The following is a 27,329-nucleotide window of genomic DNA, read 5'->3' on the forward strand; positions in this document are numbered from 1 at the left end:
GGGTAGTTCATCTTATCACCACTCAACAGATGTTCAGACCAAATGTGTTGGTTTCTCTGTCTCGTCAGTCGTCACTGAGGCTGAGCAGAAGCAAAGCTCCAGCGCTGGCTGCTCTGAATGAACCAAGTCATCCAGCTGCTGCTAAGGAAAAATACAACATTTCTATACTGGCTCTAATTTGCTCTGATGTGGAAGGAGCCAAAGGATCAGGATGAGAACCCTCAGCTGCCAAAAGCCTTTGGCCACACAGAAGAAAATTAATTCAATTTCAAGCAGATACAGTGAAGGCAGTATGCTGCAGGGTAGTGCTCGAGCCAGGTAGCTTGAAAAAATAGCTGAGTGGACATTTATAGAGCTGTGGACTGGGCCTGCTGTCTTTTTCCCTCGCCTGAGAAAAACAAAGCATCACAAAAACTCAGACGGGATTGCCATGAACTCTTCAGTGTTTTTACTCTGTTTTAAGGTTTTCCCTTGACTCTCTTACTGGTATTTATTTTAAACTGAAATTTAATTTAAAACAAAGAAAATCATGATCATTTAAGTTTTGGATGCTCTTTCATTTTGAGATTATTCGGTAGTATAATGACAGTTACCTTGAAGAGTATAGCACTGTGTCTCAGAGCTGGAACAACTGCACTTTTAATTTGACTGATTCACTATTCTTCAGACTGCTACCTTGTGTAGCCGCAGAGCAGTGACATTCATATTTTGAGGTCATTTAGTTGTTTCTATCTTCGAAGTAGCACTGCTGTCGGAAATGTGGTTGTAACATCACGTCAATTATCTTCCCAAAGTGTTCAATGGCGCTCTGTACTTTGAATTATCCTGTTGGCCACTTGTTGAGCCAGCTGCATATTTTTGTTGACAGCTTTTGCCAGGCAACTGGAATCTAAGCTTTGATCAGGAAAAGTCACAGGAAGAATCATGCAGCTGCACTCTGTATCCAGTTTAATTTGTTTAGCAATGGCATTTCAAGGTCAGACTTTACGTATGACAGTTGGTCGTGTTAATGAGGTTTGGAGAAGATGTCTTTTCAGTTCATAAACTAGTGTTCATTATGGAACACTCAAGTGTATCCACACATAAAAAAATCCAACAGGTATTTCTTCAGGGAATAGGAAGCAGATGATGGTTTAGAAATGTTTTATGCAATTTAATTCAACCCTCTTTATGGGAACATCGGCCAGCATCTTCATTGAAGGATAAAATTAAATCAAGGAAAATGTTGTAAATTGGAGTTACCCATGTATGTAACTATACAGCTTATAGATATATAGTTGTGCATGTGTTTAATGATTAATTATGTGAATATAACTAACACTGCTGCTCTGATATCTGATTTCCCACCATCTGGTTTGCATCTGTTTTCTTTGTAAAACCTTCTAAACTATCACATAGTAGCTCACATTGTAGCATGTAATAAGGCTGATTGGCAGTTAACATTTTATATCAAACAGCTGTTGTTGTGTCTCTTTTTATTATGATCAGCTATAACAGATACATGTTTTACTTTCCCTGTGTGAGAGGGAGGACTGGTATCCGAAAAAGACAAGTGTTGCAGATGTGAGAGATCAAAGCTGGAGCTGGATCTAACAAACAGTTCTGTGTACCTCAAAGGCATGTTGGTAGTTCAAGAGGAGGGCAGGAATTACGGAGGACATACAAAGTTTGGAGAGGAAAGGTGTAGCCTCTAGGTCAGAAAAGTAGGTTAGTGAACTTAAGGTTTCTGGCTCAAATCCTTTGAGGTAGTGTGGCGGTGCCCTTGACCAAGACACTGAAGCCCCTCACTGTGTAGATGCTGCTCTGCTGCCAAAATCTGGAATTGTAGCTGCCCAGATGTCTCTGTTTTCTCTGGATAAAGGTTGAAATAAACAATTATAGAAATACCTGCTTATTTCCCCTTGTTTTTCTTTCCTCTTCTTTCCCTTGGTTACCTTGTTTGACTTTTCCTTCGTCGTCGTGCTCTCCTTCCTTGCGCTATCTTGTGATATAACTTCTATGGCTGGTTGATTTGGGTGAGCAGTGGGAAACAGGCAAGGCCTCCACAGTTCAGGGCTCCAGAGAGCTGGTTCCGGCAGCAGCAATCAATCACGGACTAAATCCCTCCTCTCATAGGACTGCCATGTGCCAGGTGACATGGTCAACAGCTGCAGAGAAATATAAAGCCTGCAGCGGCTATTTGAATTTAAATAAGGTAGTAAACAGCTCTGAAGAGGCTGCAGTCTGGAGAAAACACCTGAATGCACTGATATCAGAACTCACTTCATTGTTGATTTGTTTAAGCATATACCAATTTAGATTTGCCTATTTCACTCATATAGACGTGAGACTTTGACATGGGGATTGCTCTTTTTGTGCCAGTTCTCTCAAACATTTGACATTTTTTAATCATGACCGTTGTCTTTTTTCTTGTCTAATGGGTGACTATGACTTGTTTGAGAGGCAAACAGCTACAATCAGAAACCATGGAAAGTCATTCAAAGCCATACAAAGAGGAATGATAGAAGAGTGATGTACAGTGTTAAACTTACAGTGTGAATTTTAATAACATGACCTTCTTTGCAAATGAAAATCTGAGAATCCGAGCAGTAATAACAAATCATCCCACATATTAGTTTGTACATACAGAATAAAGGTGTACTGATATCGGAGAACTATAGAAAATAGCAGAAAACGAGGCCAAAACGAAATGGGGTTGAAGTTGCGGTGAGGCTTTAGAAGTTAACAGTTGACATGATTGTATTAGAAGACTGAAGTCCTGTTTAACCAAATGATTGTATATCAGTTGTCAGCCAGTCGTCAGATAGATAATATTGAGCTATTTACCTCACTTGTGATCAAAGGCCATTGAAATAGTCGTAATACAGCCTCCTGTGAACAGAGATTGTGTGACTAGAGTTGTAAAACGTAAACACTGAACCACCAGGTGTGAAGTGTATTTATGTCTGACTCTTGTTTCTATGTGCTTCCTTATCTTGCAGACATGTCTAGAGTTGGAGCGATATCTACAGACGGAGCCCAAGCGGCTCTCGGAGATCTTCGACGAAGAGCTGGACTGTCTCTTAATGCCGAACTTCATGCAGGGTGGGGACAGCGATGAGGAGCTGATGGACCCGCTCCTCCCCAGCCTCCCAGACCAGCCCAGCCCGCCCCCTCTCCTGTTAACCCTTCCCAAGGTCCAGGCCAAAATCCTCCACGTGGCCAGCAAGACCCTAGGCGAGGCAGGAACTGAAACCCTCTCACCGAAGGAGCAAGTCCTGGCAGGAGTCAGTGCCGCACAGCTCAGCGCCGCGGTGACCTCCCTAACACCGCCTTCGTCACCAGAGCTCGGTCGCCACCTCGTCAAACCCACACAAACACTGACTGCGACGGCAGACGGCACACTAACGCTCAAATTTGTGGCGAAGAAGGTAGGGCTAGGAGCAGCTAAGCTGGTGGCAGCACGAGCGTTACCATCGCCGCCAAGCCGAGGAGGAGCCCTCAGCGACGGAGAGCAGGGAGGAGGAGGAAGTCTGGGAGGAGACATACCAGAGAACAAGAAGAGAGTCCACCGGTGCCAGTTTAATGGCTGCAGGAAGGTTTACACCAAGAGCTCCCATCTGAAGGCACATCAGAGGACTCACACAGGTAAGACCTCCATTACAATTACCTTCAGTGTACTCTATAATCATCATTTCAGCTGTGGAGTCCATCACGTTGGATTTGAAATGAAAAGATGATTATGAGGTTCCAGTGCTGGTATTAAGCTAAAATTTGACAAATTCACATTGATATCAAGGGGGGATTGCAGGATTTTTAGCCCTTTGTATTCAGCAGTACCCTTTTGATCGAATTTGTCAGTCAGCAACCAATTCAAGAAACCGGTATGGCTTTCAAACATATTTTTCCAATTGCTAGCATTAATCATTTTTCAAACATTACGTTTCAAACATGTGTAATTTGTGTTAAGGTTGGTGTGAAATTGGCCCCATGTCCCCCAGATTTAAGGACAAAGCAGCAGGGCAACATATAATATACTTGGTTGTCCAAGTGAGCCACATGACCTCAATCAAACTGATTCTGTGTGTCACCGCTGAAGACCAGACTACCGGCAGCAGAGCCCTGAAACATGAAGCAAAGCTGTCTGTAGTGCAGGCCTGACAGAGGGTCAGCTGGGAAAATACCAAATGTCTGATGATATCTGTGAGACTTGAAAACAAATATTGAAGATAATGACCTTATTCTACTTACCCTAAAACCCTAAAACTTGCTTACCCTCAGCATTTTAACCTCATGTTCAATTTCAAACCCAATGTACTGAACCAGAACCAACACAAAGAAAATCATCATTATAGCATTGTTGAATGATGATGTGCCCAAGCTTCGATCAAGGATGTATCATAACACATGTACATCACAAAAAAGGTACATTGTGCTTGTTGAAATCATCAAGAAAACCTCTGATATTTGACTTTTTAAAAGCACATTATGACCTCTCTTCCATTTATTTTGCTTCTGATCCTCTGGATTTAATCATTTCCTCATGAGTCTTGGTAGTTCAGGGCCAAAAGGCATTGTCTCAGTAATTGCCTGATGATTGATAGACTGGTAGTAAATGACATTGGCAATTCAGCTGTGTCCAACTGGGTCAGACATGCAGCTTTAGCTTCTAACTACTGCTGCCCTGTCGGTAACCTCAGACAGAACACACACCAGGCTAATGTGTCCGGGGGCTGTTTGCTGTGAGCGCTCAAAAATGTGGGCATGTGGAGAAGAGCTCTGGGTGGATGTGGAAACATGAGTGAAGAGTGATTTGACTGTTGCAAATTTTGATGAAGTGGTGATTTGCTTGAGTTTAAACAGCATCAAGTAACCTGAACTCAGCCTGAGGTTTACTTGACAAGGATCAGACTTATGCGTTTTTCTGATCGTATTGCTCACAACAAATGGAAATTGAACATATTACATTGGTATACCAAGCAGAAGAAGATTTTTGAAAACCTTTTCTCCTGATTTCCCCAGTTGACACACCACAGTGGAGTTGAGTTCAGGAAAGCCCTGCATTTCGACTAAAATAATGCAGACGGATTTGTTAGTAAGCGTGGTATTATTTCTCAATATCATTGATGAACAGATCCATACGTTTGAAGCTAATCAGATGTCAAAACACAAAAAAGTGTTTTACAATACTAAGAAGGATCTCTGGAGAGATGTTACAAAGATAATCACTATCATTATTGATGACGGTAGAAATATTGCATTCATTTATAGGCAGCGCCAGAGCCTGCTGTGTCAGCTTTGTTAAAATAGTGGTCTGATTAAAATCAATGAAGAGGCTGCTTCCTATGTCAGTGCACAGTCTGCACCTGACTTTAAAAGTAAGTTGTGTTTTTAGGAGAACTGAACATGACATTTTTTATGTTGTGCGAAATCAATCAAGACACCATAGAATCGAAACTCTCTGGATTAAGTTTTTAACGGTTATCATATTGGAGTTTGTTTTCCATTTGGGATTGTCATTAAGAGCTTCAAGTGACAGGTGCTAGTGTACCACATATTTTCCTTACTTTCCAATACATTATTTGATCTGTTTTCCAATCAAAAATGCTCTCTGGATTGAACATGCTTTAGCCTGTGTAACTGAGGCTCAATCCATCAGTTATCTACAGCAGGAGGTAGACCTGTACCACCTGCAGCTAGCATTATTCAACGTTAGCTTCAGCAGCAGGGTCATTTACTGTATCTTGAGTGGTTCATGGCCTCCAGTTGTCATCATCCAGTGTTAGCAGTTTCCTTGCTGTTCGTCAGGATTACAGTACATAGCCTGCAGACCCTCTACTGTATTAATACAGGCAACCTTGGCATCATTAATCCAGCGTGTTACAGGCTTTTATGATCCCAGCGACCGTTGCATGGCTTCAAGTATAGCATTACATTTCCAGGCAACACCTAGCATGGCCGGGGGAACCCACAGCTGGAGCTTTATTATAGCTAATCCAGAATTGAGCAGCTGGATTTGTGGTAGCGTCGCCGCTAGCTGCAATATCTTTAATCTTCTGGTTATTTTACAGTCGAGTCATGCTAACGAACGATGAGCATTTAAAGGCAGGATCCTTCACTGACAAAAAAAAGACACCCTGGAGACACTACAGCTTGTGTGTGTGTGTGTGTGTGGGTGTTGCGTGTGCTTTTGTGTGTGTGCTCGTGGTATAAATGTGGGGGCGGTGTATTCCCTCCCGATGTGTTCACTACAAGCGCAGCACTGTGGTTTAATTAGCTTAATCCTCTTTTTGGGTTATTATGACCATAAATCATTGAACATACATGTAGGGAGGGATTAACGTAGCATAGACTACAGGGAGGAGCAACTGCAGAAAGCCTGCACAGCATCAATGCACTTACTGCCACATAGTTCACACCAGAGGCCATTAGAAACATCATTACACCGAGCACTGTCAGGAGTTTACTGTACATGTGTAGCAATTGCACATAATGAGGGTAATAATAATTCTCTTTTCATATCCAAAACAATCTTTCTGAGCTGTAGCTATGATTGGAAGTTTATTTTCTCGCTCATTTATTTTCCTGTTTAGGAAAATTGGATTGTTATTACATTAATAGATGTACATATTAATTCAGTAAATCTCTAATAACCAAGTCTGTTTTGAGCCGGAGCCAGACCTTTCTTTTTTTCTATTTGTTTGAAAGTCTGTATCAGTCTGTGATATCTTATAAAGGCCTGGAGGGTACAATGTGGCACAAATGCCCACTTGTACTCAATAATTAACTTTTTTCTGTTAAAAGGTCACAGGTAAAGGTCAATGTGACTTCACGACTGTCCCATTCTTGTTAATTATATATCTCAGGAAAGTCTTGAAGGAATACTTCAAATGTGGCACAAACATCCACTTAGACTCAAGGATGAACTGTTTTGATCAAGTTAATCAAAGGTCAAGGTCACTGACAATTCCCACAAAATCATTTTAGCCATAACGATCCATATGCTGCTTATGACAACCGTCACACAAAAGATAAACGGCAGACTAAAAATCTGACATGGATTTAAATAGCAACTTGACTGGAGGATTCATACAACAACGAGGCAGTATGTTTCTCCCTTAAACACGAGATGGATAGTAATTTAATCTTCCTGATAATCAATAAGCAGGCTAAAACAATATTATAGCAACTAGAACAATACAAAGCAACTGAGATCGCAGAACAATGAACCGTTTGAAAGGAGTGTAACAGCAGTGTCTTGTACTTAAACAAATGTTATTTTTCCTGATACCTGATACAATATTTTGACAACACATTGCCGATCACAGCTCAAATGCGTGGAGCTGCTGTCAGATGATGATGTGCAAATAATCAGAGACAAAACAGATGAATGAGACAGAGACATGCTTAGAAGAGGAAAATACTAAGACTGGAGACAGGTTGGAATCTGCTACCCTAGCTCCTTTTGTGAAAAAAACACACCTTCCAACAACTCCATAAACAGGCTGTCTGCTAGTGTAATAGTTGAGTGGCATTTCAGACAAAACAGAGGAAAACCCAAAACAACCAAACTGACATTCACCATCCATCAAGTGTGTTACAATTTTGACGTAAATACCCAGTATAGCGTTAATGGTGCAATACAATCCAAGTGTTTTTACTATAAGATTCCTCATGAAAAGCAATTGTTGTAATAGGTTGAAGTACAAAATGACAGAAAGATCAATCTCTTCTATATTTGAAAATAAAGCAGCTTTGTTACAACCACATATTTTCTATGTTAAACTGTATCGAACACAAAAAACATGTCTAGAAAGTTTTTCCTGATAAAAAAAAAAACAGCAGACGTCTCAGCTAGAACTTAATTGAAGAAACATTCTCCAAACAATTAAATTGGCCACGTTCAAATTAAAACCAGCAAAGGATTTTAGTTGATGTATAGTTGTTGGACATTTTTTAAGACCAGAAGCACTTTCCAGCAGCTGTTAAACCTCTGATAGGTCACAGTGTTGGATGACATTTTAAAGCATTCTTTGACATTTAGGGTTTGCAAAGAAAAATGAAAACCTTTTTGAGAAACATGACTGATTTATATAGCACTCAGTTTTATTGTATTCCTCCAGTAAACGTGTGCAAGCTTTTTGGTTCATTAACAGTTCTTGACCTACAAATCATGGATAATTTACTGTGTATGTCTTTATATGAAACCAGGCATTTCCATTCCATTCCATTTATTTCTATATGGTTTGAAAATCAATTAACACTGCGATAACATTGAAGCTGAAATTGCTTGAGTTGTATATTTGATCATGAGAGAACAATGGTTTTCATTTTTGTAATAATTAGATTAGGTGCATATTTAAATGACTGCACTGAATTACCTCACAGTGATAATGACATTTTGACAATAATTAATGCAGGTTTCTTGGTCACGTTAAAGGTTTATTTAGCTGAAGAAAGTTTCATGTTTAGGATGTAGAACAAAACAAAAACATTGAAATTAGACACATCGTTTGCAAAATGGCTTTATGTGTACAAATCATAATAAAGAGTGTACAATTATTTCATATATAGTTCATAGGTTAAAATATAAAAACAAAACCTCCAGCTAGAGGTTGACTTCCTGAAACCTGACCCCCCCCCCCAGCAGGTGCCACAGCCTCATGAGGATTGAAGAAAAACCCTGCTAACCCAAGACCTCCACTCACATATAAACCTCCACACACCCCTCTACTAAACCAACCTCCAACCTGCTCTCTCTCACTCTCCCCCACTTGCTCATTCACTTTGGGTTGCCAAGCAACTGCATCACACTCCTCCATAATTGGTTGGTGCCTGGTTGATTGTCCATGCCTGTTAATCTCTCTCTCTCTCGCTCTCTCTCTCTCTCACGCTCTCTCTCTCTCTCTCTCTCTCTCTCTCTCTCTCTCTCTCTCTCTCTCTCTCTCTCTCTCTCTCTCTCTCTCACACACACACATTCTCGCCCACCCCCACCACCCTTCTCTCTTTCTCTCAGTTGCTAGGTGACTTTATCACGCATCCTTGCCTTGCCGTGCTATAATTGGCTGGCGTCATGGTTGCTGTGGCGTCAGGTCTGAGCTGGCCTTGCTTCATTCCTCCAACTGTGTGTGTGTGTGTGTATGCATGTGTGTGTGTGTCTGTGTGTGTTATAGCATGTATGTGTGAATGTTTGAGGGGGGTCCTATTGAAGGAAGATGGGGTTCTGTGGCCAATTACTGAAGACGAGTGTGAAACGGCCGCCTGTCTGGCACCTGCGCCCCCACTCATACCCCATATCACACACACTGACACACACAGGCAGGTTGAGAGTGTAGCTTTTCTCAAACAGGATAAGCTGCCAAGTGGTTTGCTATTGTATGTTGAAAATATTGGTCCTGTATTCAGTCCTGAGCCTCTGAGGAGTGAGTAGGAGGATTCACACATTCAGATACTGCTGCTGAAGACTCAACATGGAGGATTTTTAGTTTGTTACAGAACTAGAAGAAAATCTGTTCAGAATCCAAAAAAAAGTAAAGCTCTACTAGAGAATTGGGGGCCTTGCTGTTGTACCTTCTCAGTTGGGTAGCTTGCCAAATTTTTAATTTAAATGTACCGGGGGGAAAAGTGTGGCAGTAGAAGTGGCTCTTGTCTTAATTCATGTCTTTTAAAGGCCTTTATTGAGGTGAATTAGAAATAACAGAAGTAGAGAAATACCAATTAAATCCATTAGACCATTAGAGCCCAACCAAAAACATCAGCAGGCCAATCAGTCTGGTAGAAATACATGTTTGAGTAACAGCAAAGTATGAATGTGTGGCTCTCAAATGATATTGACTAGACTTAAGTTACTCACAGTATCAACAGTATGGTTCATTTTTCAACATTGCTAGCTCAGACTTACCCGATCTGGTTCAACCAAAAAAGAGAGAATAGGAGTCTTTATGATTCTCAAGTATTGATGTTGGACTTAAAGACCCAGTGTTAGTTTGACTCTATTGATAGTCCATCCTAACAGGTTCAATGTACTTATCCTGGTCATGCTTATAGTGCCAATACAGCATGTACTGTTTGACTGCATAAACACTTTCTCCAGTAAGATCCCAAAGCTCTTTCCTCTAAGTCCATCCTTATCCTCCAAAGTGAGTCTTATTTGGTGTTTAGACCACTGCAACTGGTTCCTCTTATTATTATTTTTTACATGTGCAGTTTTACTACCAAAACAGACTTGTGTAGAGAACATTTCAGCTATTAAAAGACCAATAAAGGAAAAACTTGATGACAAAACCCATGGAAAAGCTAGTGACAGAGGCTAGCTTGGATATGTCTTGCACCCCAAAACATTCGAGACTGAGGTGGCAGAGGAAAGTGTGTCTCCAAAAATCACAATGACGGGACATCGACAAAACCCAGATCCCTGTTGGGGAAATCAGCAACCGACAGCACAAGATTTGACTGGAGAATTTGAATATGCAAATCCAGGAGAGCATAGCTCAGAGACCCTAAATTAATTCAATCCGAGAACGAGTGCGTCACCTTGCGGTCACGTTGTCTGTGTGGTTAAAAAACTGCTCAGATCAAAGACACATAGGGGGTGATGGGAAATAAAGGGAGAGAGGGCATCACTCATAGTTGGATGTTCCTGTAGCACATCATATTTTACCTGTCGTTGCATCACCTTGCTGTCAGAGCTGCTCTCAGCTCAGATTTAAGTCCATGTAAAGGTGTTCTTCTACAGCTTTGGTTATTCTGGCACGATTATTCAAGAGGGAAAAGCAATCTCACACTTGTTGGTATGGGATGGAGAAGTTATTCCCGTGCTATGGTTGAGGGAATTATATATAGGTAAACAGCACAAAAAGATAAATTGGAAGCTCAATCTGCATTGAAAGTTGTATTTATATAAATAAATAAGTATATTCTATCAGGTTTCAAGAAGATGCCTTTTTGGTGTTACCAAAACAGTTCAGATTGGCTGAAAAAAATGTCTTCCAACCACAGAAACACATTTTAGTCGAGCTACAAGGAACAGCACTCGGCTTCAAAGCCAGATTTTGAAATGGCCCAAATGTGTAATTCCAACATTCTGGTAAGCACATGATGCCATAGGGGTGTAAAATACTGTTCCCTATGGGCCTGCATTGGGTCCAAGTAAATCCATTTTCGAGTATTAACATTTTAAAAGTGATTATTTCAAACATTTGGTGAATACAGATCATTAGAGTGCTTGCTCTTCAGGCCCCATGGATGTGGAAGATCCCGGTAATATATCACTTGGTAGTCGAGACATTTTAGCACCACTGAGCTACTTCCATAGGAATGAGCAGCTCTCTATCTAATTCTCTTTATAAATCTATAAATACATGATATAAGTTGTACAGCCATACTCAGTGAGTTCAACAGTAGACCTGGTTGAATCTCTGAAAATCTTTTTGGGTTGCAATGCAAAGAACTGGACCCAGTTTGTACTTAAATAAAATGAGTTTTGTGCCAGGGTTGAGTTTCATTTTCGTTTTCAATCCTGATTAAAAATGGAGGTACTTGTGACACATCTTTTTTTTATTGTATCCAATTATGTTTCCATCACAATGTGGAATACTTCACAATTGCCACATTTCCACATTAGTTCCACTTTATTTTCGACTGTTCTGTGTTTGTGTTTGTCTCCTTAAGAAGATTTGTGTGTGCTGTGATGGCAGTGGAGGGGCTGCTGGGACATCTGGCTAACTGACTGTTAACTGCTGTATCACTCCCCATTAAGAATCATTTAGACCTCAATTATGGTTACCACCCCCCAGTTCACACACTCACACACAAGGGGTCTGCAGTGATGTTTGGCCAGATTTAAAGTGTGCTGTGGTTCAACTTTTCAGCAAAAGCTTTGCAAAATCAGCCAGCTACACTTGGCTTCGGCCAGTCCAATATGTGCACACTACTGGTAGATTACTTTGTAATGTAGGCAAACAAGTTCATCCTACTGTTTTGTTGTCAAGATAGAGGATACGATTAGGTTGTTGCTGCTGCTCTGCCAACTTAAGACTAGAAATGTTTTGGCTTAAGTGAATACTAACCATTTTTCAAACACAACGCATTCAAATTAGTACAAATGAACTCGTCCAAATTCAAATTAAACACACCAGCTATATGCACAAACGAGGTTGTGGCAGAAAATGCATTTATTTGTTAAAGACTCTGAACTGGAGGGTGTTGAATTTGTAGCACTAACCCACAGTACAGTGTTGCAGTATAATAAATAATATGAGTTGTGTTTTCATAGATCTGTTTATATTCTTAAATTCAGTTCTACAATATAGTCTTACTTTTTAGGTTAGTATATGATTTTCCTGATTTATTTGCTCATCCCACATACCTCAGAGAGAAATTCACTCTTGAACAGGCAGTCAGACATCCTCACGTCCCATCTGAAGACAGTCTGCTCCCACACACACACACACACACACACACACACACACACACACACACACACACACACACACACACACACACACACACGCACACACACACGCACACACACACACACACACACACACACACACACACACACACACACACACACACACACACACACACACCTCTAGCCAGAAGACACACACGCACACACACACACACACACACACACACACACACACACACACACACCTCTAGCCAGAAGACACACACGCACACACAGCTGGAAGGCTTTCTATCACGGAGAGATAACTACAGGCTGAGAACAATACACCATCTCTACTCCCATCTGGTGAAGTGGGGGATGAAACTTCATTTACATTTCAGATCCCACCACCTCAGGGTGTGTGTGTGGCTGTGTGTGTGTGAGGGGAGGGGGCGTTCTGATAGCGTGAACAAAACGAGATTCATTTCAGGGTGAATTTAGGATTGTGAATTAACACGCCGCAGTGCTGAAAGACTTCATTTACACCTAATTGAGTATATTGGCTCATTGAAATGGCTGTTGCGTTAAAGATGGTCTGCCTGCCCGGCCCCTGGGCTGTGTGTGTGTCTGGAAAAAGCCAGGGGTGGTTATATTTATATTAGCGAACAGCTGTAGTTGAGACGTGTGGAATTAGATGTAGAAATTATAATAAAATGTGACACCTTCTCCTCTCTCTCTTTCTCTCTCTCAGGTGAGAAGCCCTATAAGTGCTCATGGGAGGGCTGTGAATGGCGTTTTGCCCGCAGTGACGAGTTGACACGACACTACCGCAAACACACCGGAGCGAAGCCATTCAAGTGCAACCACTGCGACAGGTAAACACACAGGCATCAACGAAAACTGTGAGAAACATGTAGTGAACTTTACATTTGTGGGACATTGGTGCCCTTTATCTGTCATTTTTAAACCTGCATTTGTTCTCAAGTAGAAGTAGAAAACATTTGTCATAGGCCTTTTTCACAGGAAACGGACTTGTCACAGCAGGAAAAGCTCAGGTGTGAATAATACAATTAACAAGGGTGCTTCAGTTCAGGGTCCTGGTTTTGTCCGTGATGGCTAATTGGACACTAATGATTATTAATGTTATTTGTAACACCTGTGTACTTTAGTCCAAAGGTCTACTGCGAAGAAGGCCTTTATTTTCAATTACGTCGTTAAAATATTGTAAGAAAAAAAAGTTAGAAATGTCTATCCGAATTCCCCACTTCCCAAGGTGAAGTCTTCACCTTTTATTTTCTAAATAAATGTTTAAAACCTTTATAAGATAAGATAGAACACATGAGAGGAAAAGAGAAGTGTACACAATTGGATTCTACAGGATTCAGGACTTTTAGAGACTAAATACTGAATGTGAGTCCCTTGTGAAATTTAGAAGAGATGTGATCATTTTTTCTTAAACACATTTCCTCCTGCAGCAGCTGTGCAGGAGGATCTAAGGGGATTTCTTATCTGGACTCCTGAGTAATAAAGGTTCAAGACTGTAGCTTTTAATGAAGTCAATTTAATGATAAGAAAAGTTATTATCTAAATGAAGTTCCTAATAGATTCCCGTTTTCCTGCAGCCATAGGAATGCATGTAAATGTTATTTAGATATGGGCTTATTATTGGCTTGCTAGTCATGTTGTCCTGCCAGTGGAGGAACATTTTACTTATTGATCTTCTGTCAATCTCTTTTTTCACTGCAACACAATGCAGTTTGACCTCTGTGTAAAACAAAGGTAGAAAAAAGGATGATGGGTTGTGTGTTTTAAAATGAAAGCAAACTAATCTCCTTATGGACAAAGGCCAGGGAAGTCACATCGTCTCTGATTTGTGTTTGGTCCTCAAGGTAGAATGCGTGTATGCGCGTGTGTATTGTGTGTGTGTGTGCGCGCTTACTCATGCCCCTTTGCTGGCAGTTAAATGGATTCTGGCTATTGGCAGACTGGTCGCAGCTAATTGAGTGGCACCAGATGCCAGCTCCACTTTAACATAAACACTCTGTGTGATTGTGTGTGTGCCTGCACTACGTTTCTGATGAACAACACACACACACGCACACACAGACACACGTTTGCCCTAGAGGCAGTGTAATTGGCTGTTGTGGATTCCCTCTAGTTTGGGTTTTAGACATAAAACCCTCCAGAAACCTGCTGGAAGCTTCTAATCCTGGCTGAGAGCTGGGACTGTATTAGCTCCTTCTTGGCACACACACACAGATGCACAGTGTGTAGAGACCCACACACACTTATGCATGCAGAACGCAGAGACGTTTGCAAAGTCACACATGAGCATCTAAAGGTCCAGACAAAACAATGACACACTTACATACACAATGACACAGACACAGGCTGTGTTATATTTGAGGCTCTGCCTACATCAAAGTCTGTATTGTAATCTGAAAGAGTATCAAAGTGGAAGAAGTTATTTTAGGCTTCAGCGTTTTATTTTTATGTTTTCGATTGACAGTGTTTTATCTGTATGTCACATCTTCCCTTCATCAGGAGACTGTAGACTCTTAAGATGTATTCCTTTCCTACTAGAGCTGCAAGATTAGTGCACATTTTTTATAATCTATTAATTGTTTCAATCAGTTGAATTTTCATTCAGAAATGGCAATAATGTACATTTCAGTCTCTCAAATATGAAACTTCCAACGTTTTGTTGTTTAAATTATGTTTAACTTAATATCTTTGTGTTTTCGATTCTCAAACGATTAAAGACCTCATCTTGGATTTTGAGGAGCTAGATGGATCATTTTCACAATTTTCCTCAAACGATTAAAGACCTCATCTTGGATTTTGAGGAGCTAGATGGATCATTTTCACAATTTTCAGACATGTTATAGACATAAACTAGCATAGAAGAGATAAAACCAGAGAAACCTTTTCAGAGCAACATCAAACTTAAGTTTTACGCTGTCTCTGACAATATTAATGTTACTAGCTGCAATTCAAAGTACTTGCTGTCTAAAACCTTTAGTCTCATTTCACACATTTCCAATATTTCCCTCTAGGTTTGTTAATTCTTGAATTACAAAGTGGATGGAAACACGATTAACACAGCCCGGATGTACCTCACTTTTTACACTAGAACACACACACATACACACATCTGTGGTGGGTGGAGCCCAACAAATATTACCATGAGAATAGCAAAAAGTGGCCGCCATGGAGAGGTTAACATTAGATAGACTGTTCAATATGACACAATTTCTCCTGGGGAAACACACACACACACGCACACACACACACACACACACACACACACACACACACACACACACACACACACACACACACACACACACATACACACACACACACACACACACACACACACACACACACACACACACACACACACACACTGCAGTCTGTCATTAATCCTGCCTAATCAAGCGGGGACCCCCTGATGTTTCCATGGAGCCGGGAGGAGGAGGAGTGATGAGGAGGAGGACAAAAAGAAGTGAGGAGGAGGAGAAGGGAGAGTTTTGGGAAGGAAGAGTGGAGGATGGGAAGGAAGGAGGAGTGGGATTGGGGGTGGGTCAGGGTGGTACCAGCTGGTCCCAACGGTGACACAGTAACTGGCATGGCCATCTGTCCAGCCACACACACACACACACACACACACACACACACACACACACACACACACACACACACACACACACACACACACACACACACACACACACACACACACACACACACACACACACACACAAAGGTGTACAGTAGGTACCACATGGTTAGCATAGGGTTGAGGAAAAACCAAAATATTTCACAGAGAACAGAAATGAGAGCAAAGGTCAACTGAACTGCACACACCATTCTCATTGTAATGCTTTGAAATCTGAATCTTTCGTTAAACCCTTAGGCACCAAGGATAATGAGTAACATTATGAAGAATAAAGTACTTCCAAAAGATGGTGCTGTTATGAGCTTTCAGTTTTATTTGAAACCACCAGAGGAGAAGGTGGAAGTTTTTAATCACCACTAAAATACATTTGGTGTGTCAGATGATTTCTCTGTAGCTTCAATTAGGCGGATAATGTCACATGTGTAATGAAGGTGTACAACTGAATATATGCAGATAATAGCAGCTTTCTTCAGAGTATGTCAAAGTTTTAACAATAATTTCATCCTGCTTGTCAGAGATCTCCTTTCAGTTGAATTCATGAGGAAACGTATCATTATCATTTTGCAGTGAAAGCTCCAAAAAGGGTGGTAATGTTAATTTTGTCTTTAAGTTTCAGCTTTTTGACTTGTTACCTTGTTTTCCTGGCTTGTTGCAGTCTAAACAATGGGGTTTCCTGAGGAAATGTATGAATCACACTAGAAGCATCTGTGAGACAGCAAATTGTGCTGCAGCTTGAAAATAAATTATATTGTACTTTTGGGTTTTCATCTCTGTCTCTGGATAAAGACACACACACACACATGGAATAGCCTTGATTGATTAATAATGAATAAAGGCCCCTGGCAAATTGAATTTTTTATTTCTCATTTTATTCTTGCCCACATTTTGTTTGGCCTCTCCTTTAGTCATATCATTTGTGATTCATTTTATTGGTCCTGTTCAGTTTAATGTTCTCACAATGGGGTCATAAAATTAAAATACTTGTGAAACTGTGACTCTTATATTACACATCCCCAGCACCTGATTTTATTTCTCCCACACCAGGTGCAGTCACTGCTGAGTTAAATGGCCCGGCATTAGAGAGTATTGCCAGACTGTCTGCATTAGTGTCCATGTTCACGATGCATATCTAATTAGTTTCTACAATAGTATTCTTCTCTGAGCTTGAGGACTGACTACCGAGCGGTGGAGGTCTGGCTGTGATTTATGGTCGTGTTTGAGTCAAAATCACTGAGCCTGAGTTAGCCCATATTCGTCTCTATGTCTGAGTTTCGCTTTGTGACATTACTCAACTATCTTCAATCACTTTATTTAAGATCAAGTGGTTAAAAAAGTGTTCCTGTTCTCTGCCATAACACTGTGTGTGTTAATCCATGAACTCTATTATTCTTGCATGGAAATTATACAGAATCAGAATACCTTTATTAGTCCCACAGAGGGGAAATTTGCATCGTTACAGCAGGAAAGAGCCACATACAGCTTAATGTTACCTATGTTAAGAAAAAAGTACTAAGTTATGATATAATAACAATATAATATAAAAAATTAAATAAAAATACTTTCTAAAATACAAATCCTGTAACAGTTCTTAGGATTTAGCAGTCAGGTATATATTTTCACAGTTATTAATAGCATATGTATATAATGTATATATTGCACATATAGCACATATTGCACATAGTTTGATGGTATTTAACTGCAGCAAGTTACACAATTTACAAGATACAAAATGCAAAATACTTTACGCTTTCCAATAGGCTCGGTTAAATATGACTTCATAGAAATGTTTAGCAGCCATTGCAGAGTACTTTCCAGGAGGTGTCTCACTTGATATCTCACAGGAAATACTTAAGGGAATGTCTATATTTTTGGCACCCGAGGACAAACTGACACGGCTAGCTAGTTGGTTGTGTTAGCATTTAATGCTCAAGTTAGCAAGCCATATCATTAAACTTCATCAATAGCGGTTCATTGTTGTTTGACCCAAAGTGCTAGAAAAACCTTGCAAGGAAAGTTGTGATTTTCCTGATAAATATTTGTGTCACAAGGTCTGTTTTGGTATCTTAGGCAAACCTTGGCTAGTTAGCTTATGTAGCTAACACATGCATCACTAGACATTCAGCTTTCCTAACCACCAGAATGCCAACTCTCTTTGAACTTGACACCACATGGAAATACTGAATTAATGTTCAGTACTGTTTAAGGTTAGAGGGGCCTGGTATTAAGAATATTACCCAAAAAATAAACAAAGCCAGTGTGTATGACAAAGGGGGAAATTCTCACAATAGCCAGTGGCATTGATCAACAAGAATTGCTCTATTTATCACTTTGTGCAAATCTCCAACAAACTGCAATGCCTTTGTAAATGTATTCATACTGTGAATTATATACTATTATGTAACTAAGCTGTTTCTCTTTATCAACAGTGTCCTATTGCACTTTTCAAGCATTGATTCAGATTCCTCTAAAGATTCCATATCTCTTATTTACTCTATTTTTCATACATAGTTTGGATGTTAGATTTCTGATATGATCTCTCTGGTCTCTCTGCAGGTGTTTCTCTCGGTCGGACCACCTGGCTCTGCACATGAAGAGGCACATCTGAGGGCGGAAGAAAAAGGAGTGGGAGAGGGGAAGAAGCACGAGGAGGAAGAGATAGGAGGAGAGAGGGATGGGCAGTGGAGCTACCAACCGCCCGCCTCATTCACCCCCTCCATAAACCAGTCCGAAACAACGACGCCTGCAGGGCATCCATCCCAGGGGGCCGTAAAGATCAAACGGACTGAAGGCCCTCTCATTGGAGACGGGGATAGGAGGAATACGAGGAGTAGCTAGATTGTTGTTTTTCTTTAAAATTACACACTCGCACACTTGCAATAGTGAACACGCAACACACTCGTCTTTGAATGCATCATCCCGGTAAATCCCAGTTGCTCTCATGTGGCTCTGGGGGCTTGGACACTGCCAAACCAACATAAACTTAACTTGCTTATTTAAACATTACTCCGCATATTTTCTTTTTCTGTAGTCAGCGTGTTCAAACCATAAAGTCACTTTAGGTGAGGAGATAGTTCAGTGGGGAAACTTAAAATATCCATGTAGTCAGTTCTTCGTGTTTTACCGGCTTTTAAAATCATATACTCAACTTTCTTGTTTGTTTTGTGTTTCTCATACACGAAACAAGAAACCATCATCTGCCGCAGTCAGCTTCAGTAATCTATGTGAAGAAAAACAACAACGAACAACAAATCTGCAGGAGAGAGACTGTACGGATTGACTATCGCTGACAATCGAACCCAGGGCTCGTCTGGGTGTTTTGGTGCACCCTTGGGACCTGGTCAGCGGGTGCTGCCACAGCTCTCAGGCTCTCCTCCAGTGGGTGTTTGCTTCTCTCACCTTCACTGAGACGCCTGCCGCCTCCGCAGGCCATCTGACAGAAATGCGCAGCGACACTTTCTTCCCTTTTTTTCTACTTAGAGGATGATCATTCTTCTTCTTGTTGTTATTACAAACAATGACACTTTGTTCTTTTCTCTCTTGGAGAAGATGTCTTAAAACTCACTGAATTGCTTTTGAGAAAAAAACTGAAAAACTAAGAAGACTTCAACAGAATGTGTGGGATGAGAAGGGGAGGGTTGTTGGTCTTTTAATCCCCGTGTGCACCGGCTCTGCTTCTGCCAACTGTGAGCAACCAGTGGATGAACAAAAAAAAATACAATCACACCTACTCTCGGAAAAGGGATTTGTATTTTTTGGACTAAAATAAATGCAGAGAGCAGAGAGGTCTTCATTTTGTATGCCTCTCTTTCTGCCTGCGATTCACTCCAGCTGAAATACAAAACCCTTGCATTACGCTTTGTGGTCTTGCACTCTACCGGAGTGAGGCGGAGAACTCGCTAAAAACTTTGAACCCGTTTTTCTTATTTCTTCGCTTTTTGTTCATTCTGAAAATCATCCTGGAGCGCTTTCACAGACTCTGAGATTTCATCTCTCCGGCGGCACTGCAGGGCATGAACGAAGGATGAGGAGCTGCATTTCAGTAACTCACGTGGGACTTAAGACACAAACCACCCTTTGTGTGGTGGTGCCGAATAGAGACGGTCACCTCAGCCCGGTCAAATTTGCCTGTTTTCGTATCCATTGACTGCACTGAATTTTTTTCTATGTTATCTGTGCTTTTTTTCTACAGCTAAAAAAGGAACACAAAGAAAAAAAACTCATAAAAAGACTTGAAAAAATACGACACAAAAAAACTATTCTGTCTCGCACTACACATTGTATACAGAACAACCACACATACTCCTTCAACACACACACACACACACACACACACACACACACACACACACACACACACACACACACACACACACGCACTGCAGACTTACACTGCAATTTCTTTGCTCACGGCTCCTCTTGAGATAAGACTAATAAGATTTAGGAAAATAATTATTTAACTGATGAACAGAGTTGGAAAACAAAACACTGCATGGCAGGCTTTATTGCTAACACACACACACACACACACACACACACACACACACACACACACACACACACACACACACACACACACACACACACACACACACACACACACTTCCTGGAATTATATGTTCTGCTCCCAGATCTTTTTTCACAGTAGGAATTTAGCAACTGTTGTTTAGTAGAAGAGTATCTTAGCTCTCGGCTGGAGGTAACAAACAACTTCAATCTTTTGAAGTGAGAAATCAGCTTGTTCTCAGTTCCAACAATCACCCACATATCCCTTGCTACAGTTTGTGCCTCTCATTTAATCAGCGATTCTACTTCAGAAACTCTGGTTTAAGTGTTGGTTGCAATGAAGGGTGTAAACCAACTAACAAAATAATGAAGTAAATAAACACATTTCTTCCCAAATCAAACATCACCTACTGGTTCTTCAGAGCTAAATGCATGTAATTGATCTATGACCTGAACTCAATCAGTAATGCTTAAATCTCTGATGGAATTTTTTTTTGAAAATGAGAGGCAACAACTTTGAGGAGCTCACATCCACAACGCCTGCTTCCTTTGCTTAATGGTTGTAGAAAAATAAACTCGCCTTGCAATCTGGGCATTACTGATACCGCCGACATCAACACCAACACTGACGCTGCTGCTCCATCCACCCACCACCAACATCATGCCCTGTAGCGCATGCAAACATACTCGCTGCTGCTGACTGCTGCAGCTGGGTGAGGGTGCAGGGATCCTGAAGCTGGCGGGGGGTTTCACATCCCAGCGTGCCCAGTCAGTGTGGCAGTTGGCCTTGCCCGACTTCATTAGGTGAAGCAGTGAAAACACTCCCCTTAGAGGGTTTATGGTGCAGCTTTGAACAATCGATACCAAAAACCTCCAGCGTGGAACTGCCCTTTAGCCACGGGCAGAGTCTCCCCGCTCAGGAGAGATCAGCGGGAGACCGCCTCCATATGAGGCCTCTGTGTCCAGCGGCAGCTTTCTCTACTAACTCTCTGTTTCTGCTAAATACAGCGCAAAGCAACCCACTAGGAGATGAATCCAGTGTTTCAATTTTTATTTCATTTCTTTGTTCTGTTACAAAAGCTATATCGATGGTTGTTTTCTTCAGCTTGGATGATGCAAAGTCATGCCAATATGTTGAGACATGCAATGGGATGTAGAAAGAGCCCTCCAATACAGGACGTACAATCAGAGGGATGGGGATCGTAGCACTTTTGTGGGGCTTTTGATGGCATGAATGTGTATATGTGTGTATGTGTGTGTCCCAATTAGGCATACTGTGAGGGGAGCAGGTATTCAGCAGAGGGGTTGATAACAGATTTTTAACTGCTGAACATGTGTGGGAGAAATGTTGCTTGATATTTTCGCTGTTTGTAAATGCTTTTAAACTAAGCAATGGCTGACAATTTGTTAATTAGGTTTTGTTCAGACCCTTCATTCTTTCATTAATTCATCCATTCATTTATTCATGAGATTCATTCATAGTCAGAGAGATGTAAGCTTGCACTTCATTTAACGACGCTCTCAAATGAAACTCCGATCTATCAGAATAGTTTAAATTACACTTGTGACTTGTGATGCGTTTCTCAGAATAAAATCAATAATACACATTTTTCATACAAAATTTCAAAACCATTTCATACTCGTGCTATTTGCTAAGCTGCTAAAACCACGAGAGAATATACTTTATAGGGAACTGAGGGGATTAGTCAGTGTCATGTTGACCTAAAACTCAAATTAAATAACGATTCAAATGTACCTGCTTCTTTAAAAAGAAAACAATGAATAAACAACACAAACATTTGCTCCACGTACACACAGTACAGTAATATACTTTTAGGGATAACACATTGAACAAGTTTGCCCCAAACTAAATATATTGATCACATAAAGAATATATATACCATTTCAGAGCATACATTACAATTGTAGCACTGGCCAGCAACTAGAATGTCCTTCTCCCCTTTAATTAAAATGTTTTGACATCTAACAGATCTCAAAGTCAGTTCCGATACAATGTCCCGTATTGTTCTCTTTGTGTAGAAGCAGGTTCTTGTCACAGTGTTGCTCTGGGTCTCTCAGGCTCCTCCAGGCAAACTAGCAGCCGTCCCACAGCTCTGATTAGCATTAGCACTCCAGGGTCTGCCGCTCTGGTTGCAATTCAGCTAATGAGATAGCTCTGGGTCACAGGGAAACTGAGTGGTCCGGAGTAAAATAACAACAGGGACTTTGAGCCAGACCAATTCCAGCGCTCCTTACCCAGTGGACACATTTGATGTGGAATAAACAAAAGATCCCGTTAGTATCGAAAAATTACAGGTGAAATTTGTTGAAGGGGCTAAAGTGTGATACAAAAAAACGATTAAATCAGCCCCTTCATTTGATCTAATGGATTATAGATCAAATAAATGACAATTTATCTGCAAAGGCCCTGAGGATATTGTATCCATTCTTTCACAAACCCCTCCTCCTTCACAGTTAAAGTGCCATTCATCTTTTCCTCCATCTTCACCCCATCTCCTCCTCTCTGTCCACAGCAGTTATCCATGCACTATCAGCTGCAGGATTGCTGAATGCACACTTTACACACATTTTGCCCAAAGATTTGCATATTTGCAAGTTAACTGCTGTGAATGTAGTAGACTTAGAGGAACTAGCCGAGAGGCAGAGAAGCAGAAAAGTAGTGTAGAAAAGAAGGTGGAGGAGAGGGATTGTTTTTCTTACATGATGGTCCTATTAAATCTTAATTACCAGTACGCTCGAAGTCTTCATGCTTCATAACATTCTCAGTCTCTTATCTACTGTCAGCTGTTCACAAATGTAAAATAATGTTCTCATGGTCTTATAGGCAGGAGTGCGGAAGCTTCAGTTTAAGTTAGCTTGTTAGCACACTGCAAATAGTAAAGTCATTAAAAAGACACAGGAGGGCTGGAGTCTTGGGAAATGTTAAACTGTTGAGTACATAAGCCGATGTTACATCAACAATGTAGACCATTTCCATACATCCAATGGTTACATGGTTGAAGTGTAAATCAAGAGGGAGAGTTCTTCTGAAGCTGTTTTCACACTGACAGGGAAGTCCACATTTGAGAATGGTTTGCCTAAAACTATGAAGGTTTTTTAAATTCTTGCTAAATCTGCACCCTAACCAACAGTGTGAAAACAGCCATTTGATGTCCTCTTTGACCAGGTAGTTGTTGTGTGACATAGTCCTTTAGAGGAATCAGGCTTCAGTTTCCACAGTTTTCTACCATATCACTCTAGAAAAGGATTGTCACTTCTGGCAGCTTTTGTAAATAGCGTGAGATCTTACACACAGACCGCTCTGTGTGAAACTATGTGGCAACGGCGCCGTCTCAGACACTTCAGCGTTTCTATAGATCTGCTTTAGTTCACAGGAACATTGCACTACATCTTCATACTTAGCTATCGCACTCTCCATGTGCACGCACTGCTAGCTTAGTCTGTTGGAGCACTCTATCAAATATCCACTTAACATTTGTTACACGTCCAGGATGCACCTTACAACCAAGAACCAATTTATGACAGGTCCACTCCTCATAGATCAGAGTGACATATTGACCTCCACTGAAAAGCCTTTTTCATCACCGTACCCTTGGAGAAGTTTGTTGTACGTTATAAACAGTCATGCTGGGACTTGGTTGAACTTTCTTGGTATCTGGGACATCCCGGAGTGACTCTGTTCGTCTGTAACTTCTGTGTTTGTCTATGCTTAATGTGTCAGTATATAAGAGATTCACACATCTTTACCCCTTCCCTTTATCTGTATATTTCACCTCATCCATACCAAACCCTGTCCACCATAACCACAAGCAGTCAGAGCCCTGTGTGGCCGAACACACTCAAAGTCTTCAGATATCCAGCTGTTCGGGAAGTTCTCAAGAGCAGCTTGGGTGCTTTAAGCAGTTCTTTGGTGAGACTGCTAAAACTTCTCCACATTCCCAACTACATGTCCGGTCGATAGGTACAGTTTAGGTTTGGTTCCATCTGTCAGATTAATTTATCTGTTAGATCTTAGGGCCCGTCTACACAGCGGCGTGCGTTGAAAGCTTCACCATTCACTTTGAATGGGGTGACGTCACTTTTCGCCGAACTGCATTGTGGGAAGCGACGCGGAGCTTTGCTGGCGTGGCTCGCTGCAAAAGTTGAGCAATGTTCAACTTTTGAAGCCTCGGCAGAAGCGTCAGCCAATCCAATAATATGCCAGTACAAGCTCTAGCCAATCAAACCGCTGCTTGTGTGTCAGGAGCGGGAGATTCATGTGATTGGTTGTTGGTCGAGTTTCAGACACGCCCGCCGGCAAGCTTCAACGCACGCCGTTGTGTAGACGGGCAGTTAATGCCCGATTAATTCTTTTATGGTACTTATAGCTTGAGAACTACTTTCTGTTGTACTACCAGTTGTTTGACCACTCTAAGTCTGTGCAAAAGGATTGGTATAAAAAAAAAAATTGTTGAAGTAATCGACTGTCCACAGGATTCTTCGGTGTCGAACTACATTTCCTGAATTGTTTTCCAATATTGGTCTTATATTCACAATTGTGCCCATTGTTTCTGTCAGTTATGACAACATGTTGCTGCTCACTAGCTGCTTTTCAGAGATCTAGGATACTAAACTTGAGGTTTTAGAAAAGTGCATGAGTATCCTGCTTGCCCAAGTGGATATTGTAGTGAAACTGTATTAAATACAATCTCCAAAATCTCTGCAATGCTTGTAGTGAGTAACATATAATTTAAAACAATACAATTTATTAAATTAAGACCCACACTCAAATGTGTGTGCTAATGGTATACAAATATTTTCCTGAGACACAGAATGATTTTGGTGCCAATTATCTTTGCCACACATTGTGGGAAAAGTGACCAATCCAGACTTGTAATTTAGTGAAAGCTGTGTTTTATCACCTTCATATCACCACAGTGAACTCAAACCATATCTGTAAGAGGATCACAACTATATATTTCCCGGGATGAGTCGACATGTAGAGGAAAGAGAAGACAGCAGGTGTGTTTCACCATCACAACATCCCATCCATTGGGGGCTCTGCTACTCCGATAGCTTTCATATCAACCTTTGATCCATAAACCTTCACTCCACACCGCCTTCCTCTCTCTGTTACCGTCGCCTCTGTTGACATTTTTTTATTTTTTATATTGAGTTCTCTTGTTTTATTTACAATTTTTTGCTGTACAAAGTGTTTAAAATATTATTTGTATTATATGATGTTAGTATGGTAATGTTCTTTATTAAGGAAGAAGAAAATTTATTTTTGTTACTGGTCTGTTTCATAATTCTTTTCTAAATTGGTATTGTAAGATATCTATGCAAGAACTGTTAAGTGGAGCATTTTTATTTAAGAATGTAATATGTGTAATAAATGGTAGAATCTGGACGTGGCTCTCTTGTGGTTTTTTGGGCGACAATTCTCTTTATTGTACAGACAGAATTGAAACGGGAAGACAGAAGGGATGACATGCTGCAAAGTGTCCTGAGCCTGATTTAAACCATGGACCTCCACTTAGTGACCAAGTCCCAGCACATGGGTCGTCAACTCTACCTTCGCTTTATACAGCGGCCTTTGTGTTTTGTTTTAGAGTTGAGTATGAAATCTCCTCTGTGTGTTTCCTCTTGATTCTATGTGGACGTATTGCTGGTATGAAACAGCAGTAATACATCTACACCAGACTGTTTAAGATACTTCTTAATTTGCTTCATATGAGCTTCAACTTAACTTTAAAGGGGATCTATCATGCAAAATGCACTTTGTGATGTCTTTTATACATACATATGTGTCCCCGGTGCGTCGGGGAACTCACGCAGCGTCAGAAAAGGAAACCCTCTCTTTTCCTCCGTACCCAAATCTTTTAAAAACGGGTGTACAACGAGCAGATACAGATTTCCATCCGAACTGACGTCGGTGGACCCACAGAAAGTTGCTATCAGAAACAATGCCTGACGTGTTTTGGACGTCTTTGTTTACATTAGCAAGCCTCGCTAACACTCAGAGCTAACCTGTACAGGAGAGCACATTTGTTTAAAAAGCAGGAAATAAAAAAAGAACTCACCTTGTGATAAATCTGCAAGAGGAAAAATTATTTGAGCTCCATACTGTTTCAGAAATAATCCTTTGCGTGGTTTAAACAGGATAGTGTTTTATCACAGCAGAATTTAACTTTATCTCCGGTAGAATTCTGATCAGGCATTAGCTCCGCCTCCTCTTCTTTTATTTTTTCAAGCTAAGGACCCAAGATCCGGGTTTCTCTTACAGGGCTTCAAAAGAGGGGTATGAGCAGTATGAGGCATGGCTACAATGGATGATCTGTTTGGTATTTTGAAAAAAAAACTTCACAGACACGTTTTGTATAGGTATGGCCCTACAATATGTTTCAAATATAGCATTATAGGTCCACTTTAAGTTAAATTACTTTTTCTATTAATTGACCAATCATTTCAACTCTGGAAAACATGCACGGAAACCAATCAATTTGGCTCAACAGGAGTGGACCGGATGAAAGGGATCCACAGCATTGACTTAATTGTCCTTTTATGTGATTTCACAATTCATTATAAATGTGTAAACATTTCCCTCTGGAATGTGGTTCCTCTGGACACCTAAATATAACTTCCATAAACTATCAACAATGAAATCCTTTTTGTTATCCAAGTACACCTGAGTTATGAACAACTACTCAAAGAAAAACTCTTCCTTTACAACTTGGTTCTATTCCTTCAATTCCATCTCAAGCTCAGGCCTGA

At 40.8% G+C, this 27,329-nt stretch overlaps 1 protein-coding gene across 1 annotated transcript in view; it reads left to right on the forward strand.

The window, feature by feature from the left end:
- Window positions 1-25,963, forward strand: part of klf7b (Kruppel like factor 7b) — a 52,734-nt gene extending 26,771 nt beyond the window's left edge. The window contains exons 2-4 of the mRNA XM_079665074.1: window positions 2,982-3,627; window positions 13,122-13,245; window positions 18,606-25,963. Of these exons, the coding sequence (XP_079521200.1) occupies window positions 2,982-3,627; window positions 13,122-13,245; window positions 18,606-18,657 (822 nt within the window). The 3' untranslated portion in view covers window positions 18,658-25,963. The remainder of the gene's footprint in view (window positions 1-2,981; window positions 3,628-13,121; window positions 13,246-18,605) is intronic.
- The last annotated feature ends 1,366 nt before the right edge of the window (window positions 25,964-27,329 follow it).

Source organism: Notothenia rossii (assembly GCF_949606895.1).
Source record: "Notothenia rossii genome assembly, chromosome: 2".
Lineage (NCBI taxonomy): Eukaryota > Metazoa > Chordata > Actinopteri > Perciformes > Nototheniidae > Notothenia > Notothenia rossii.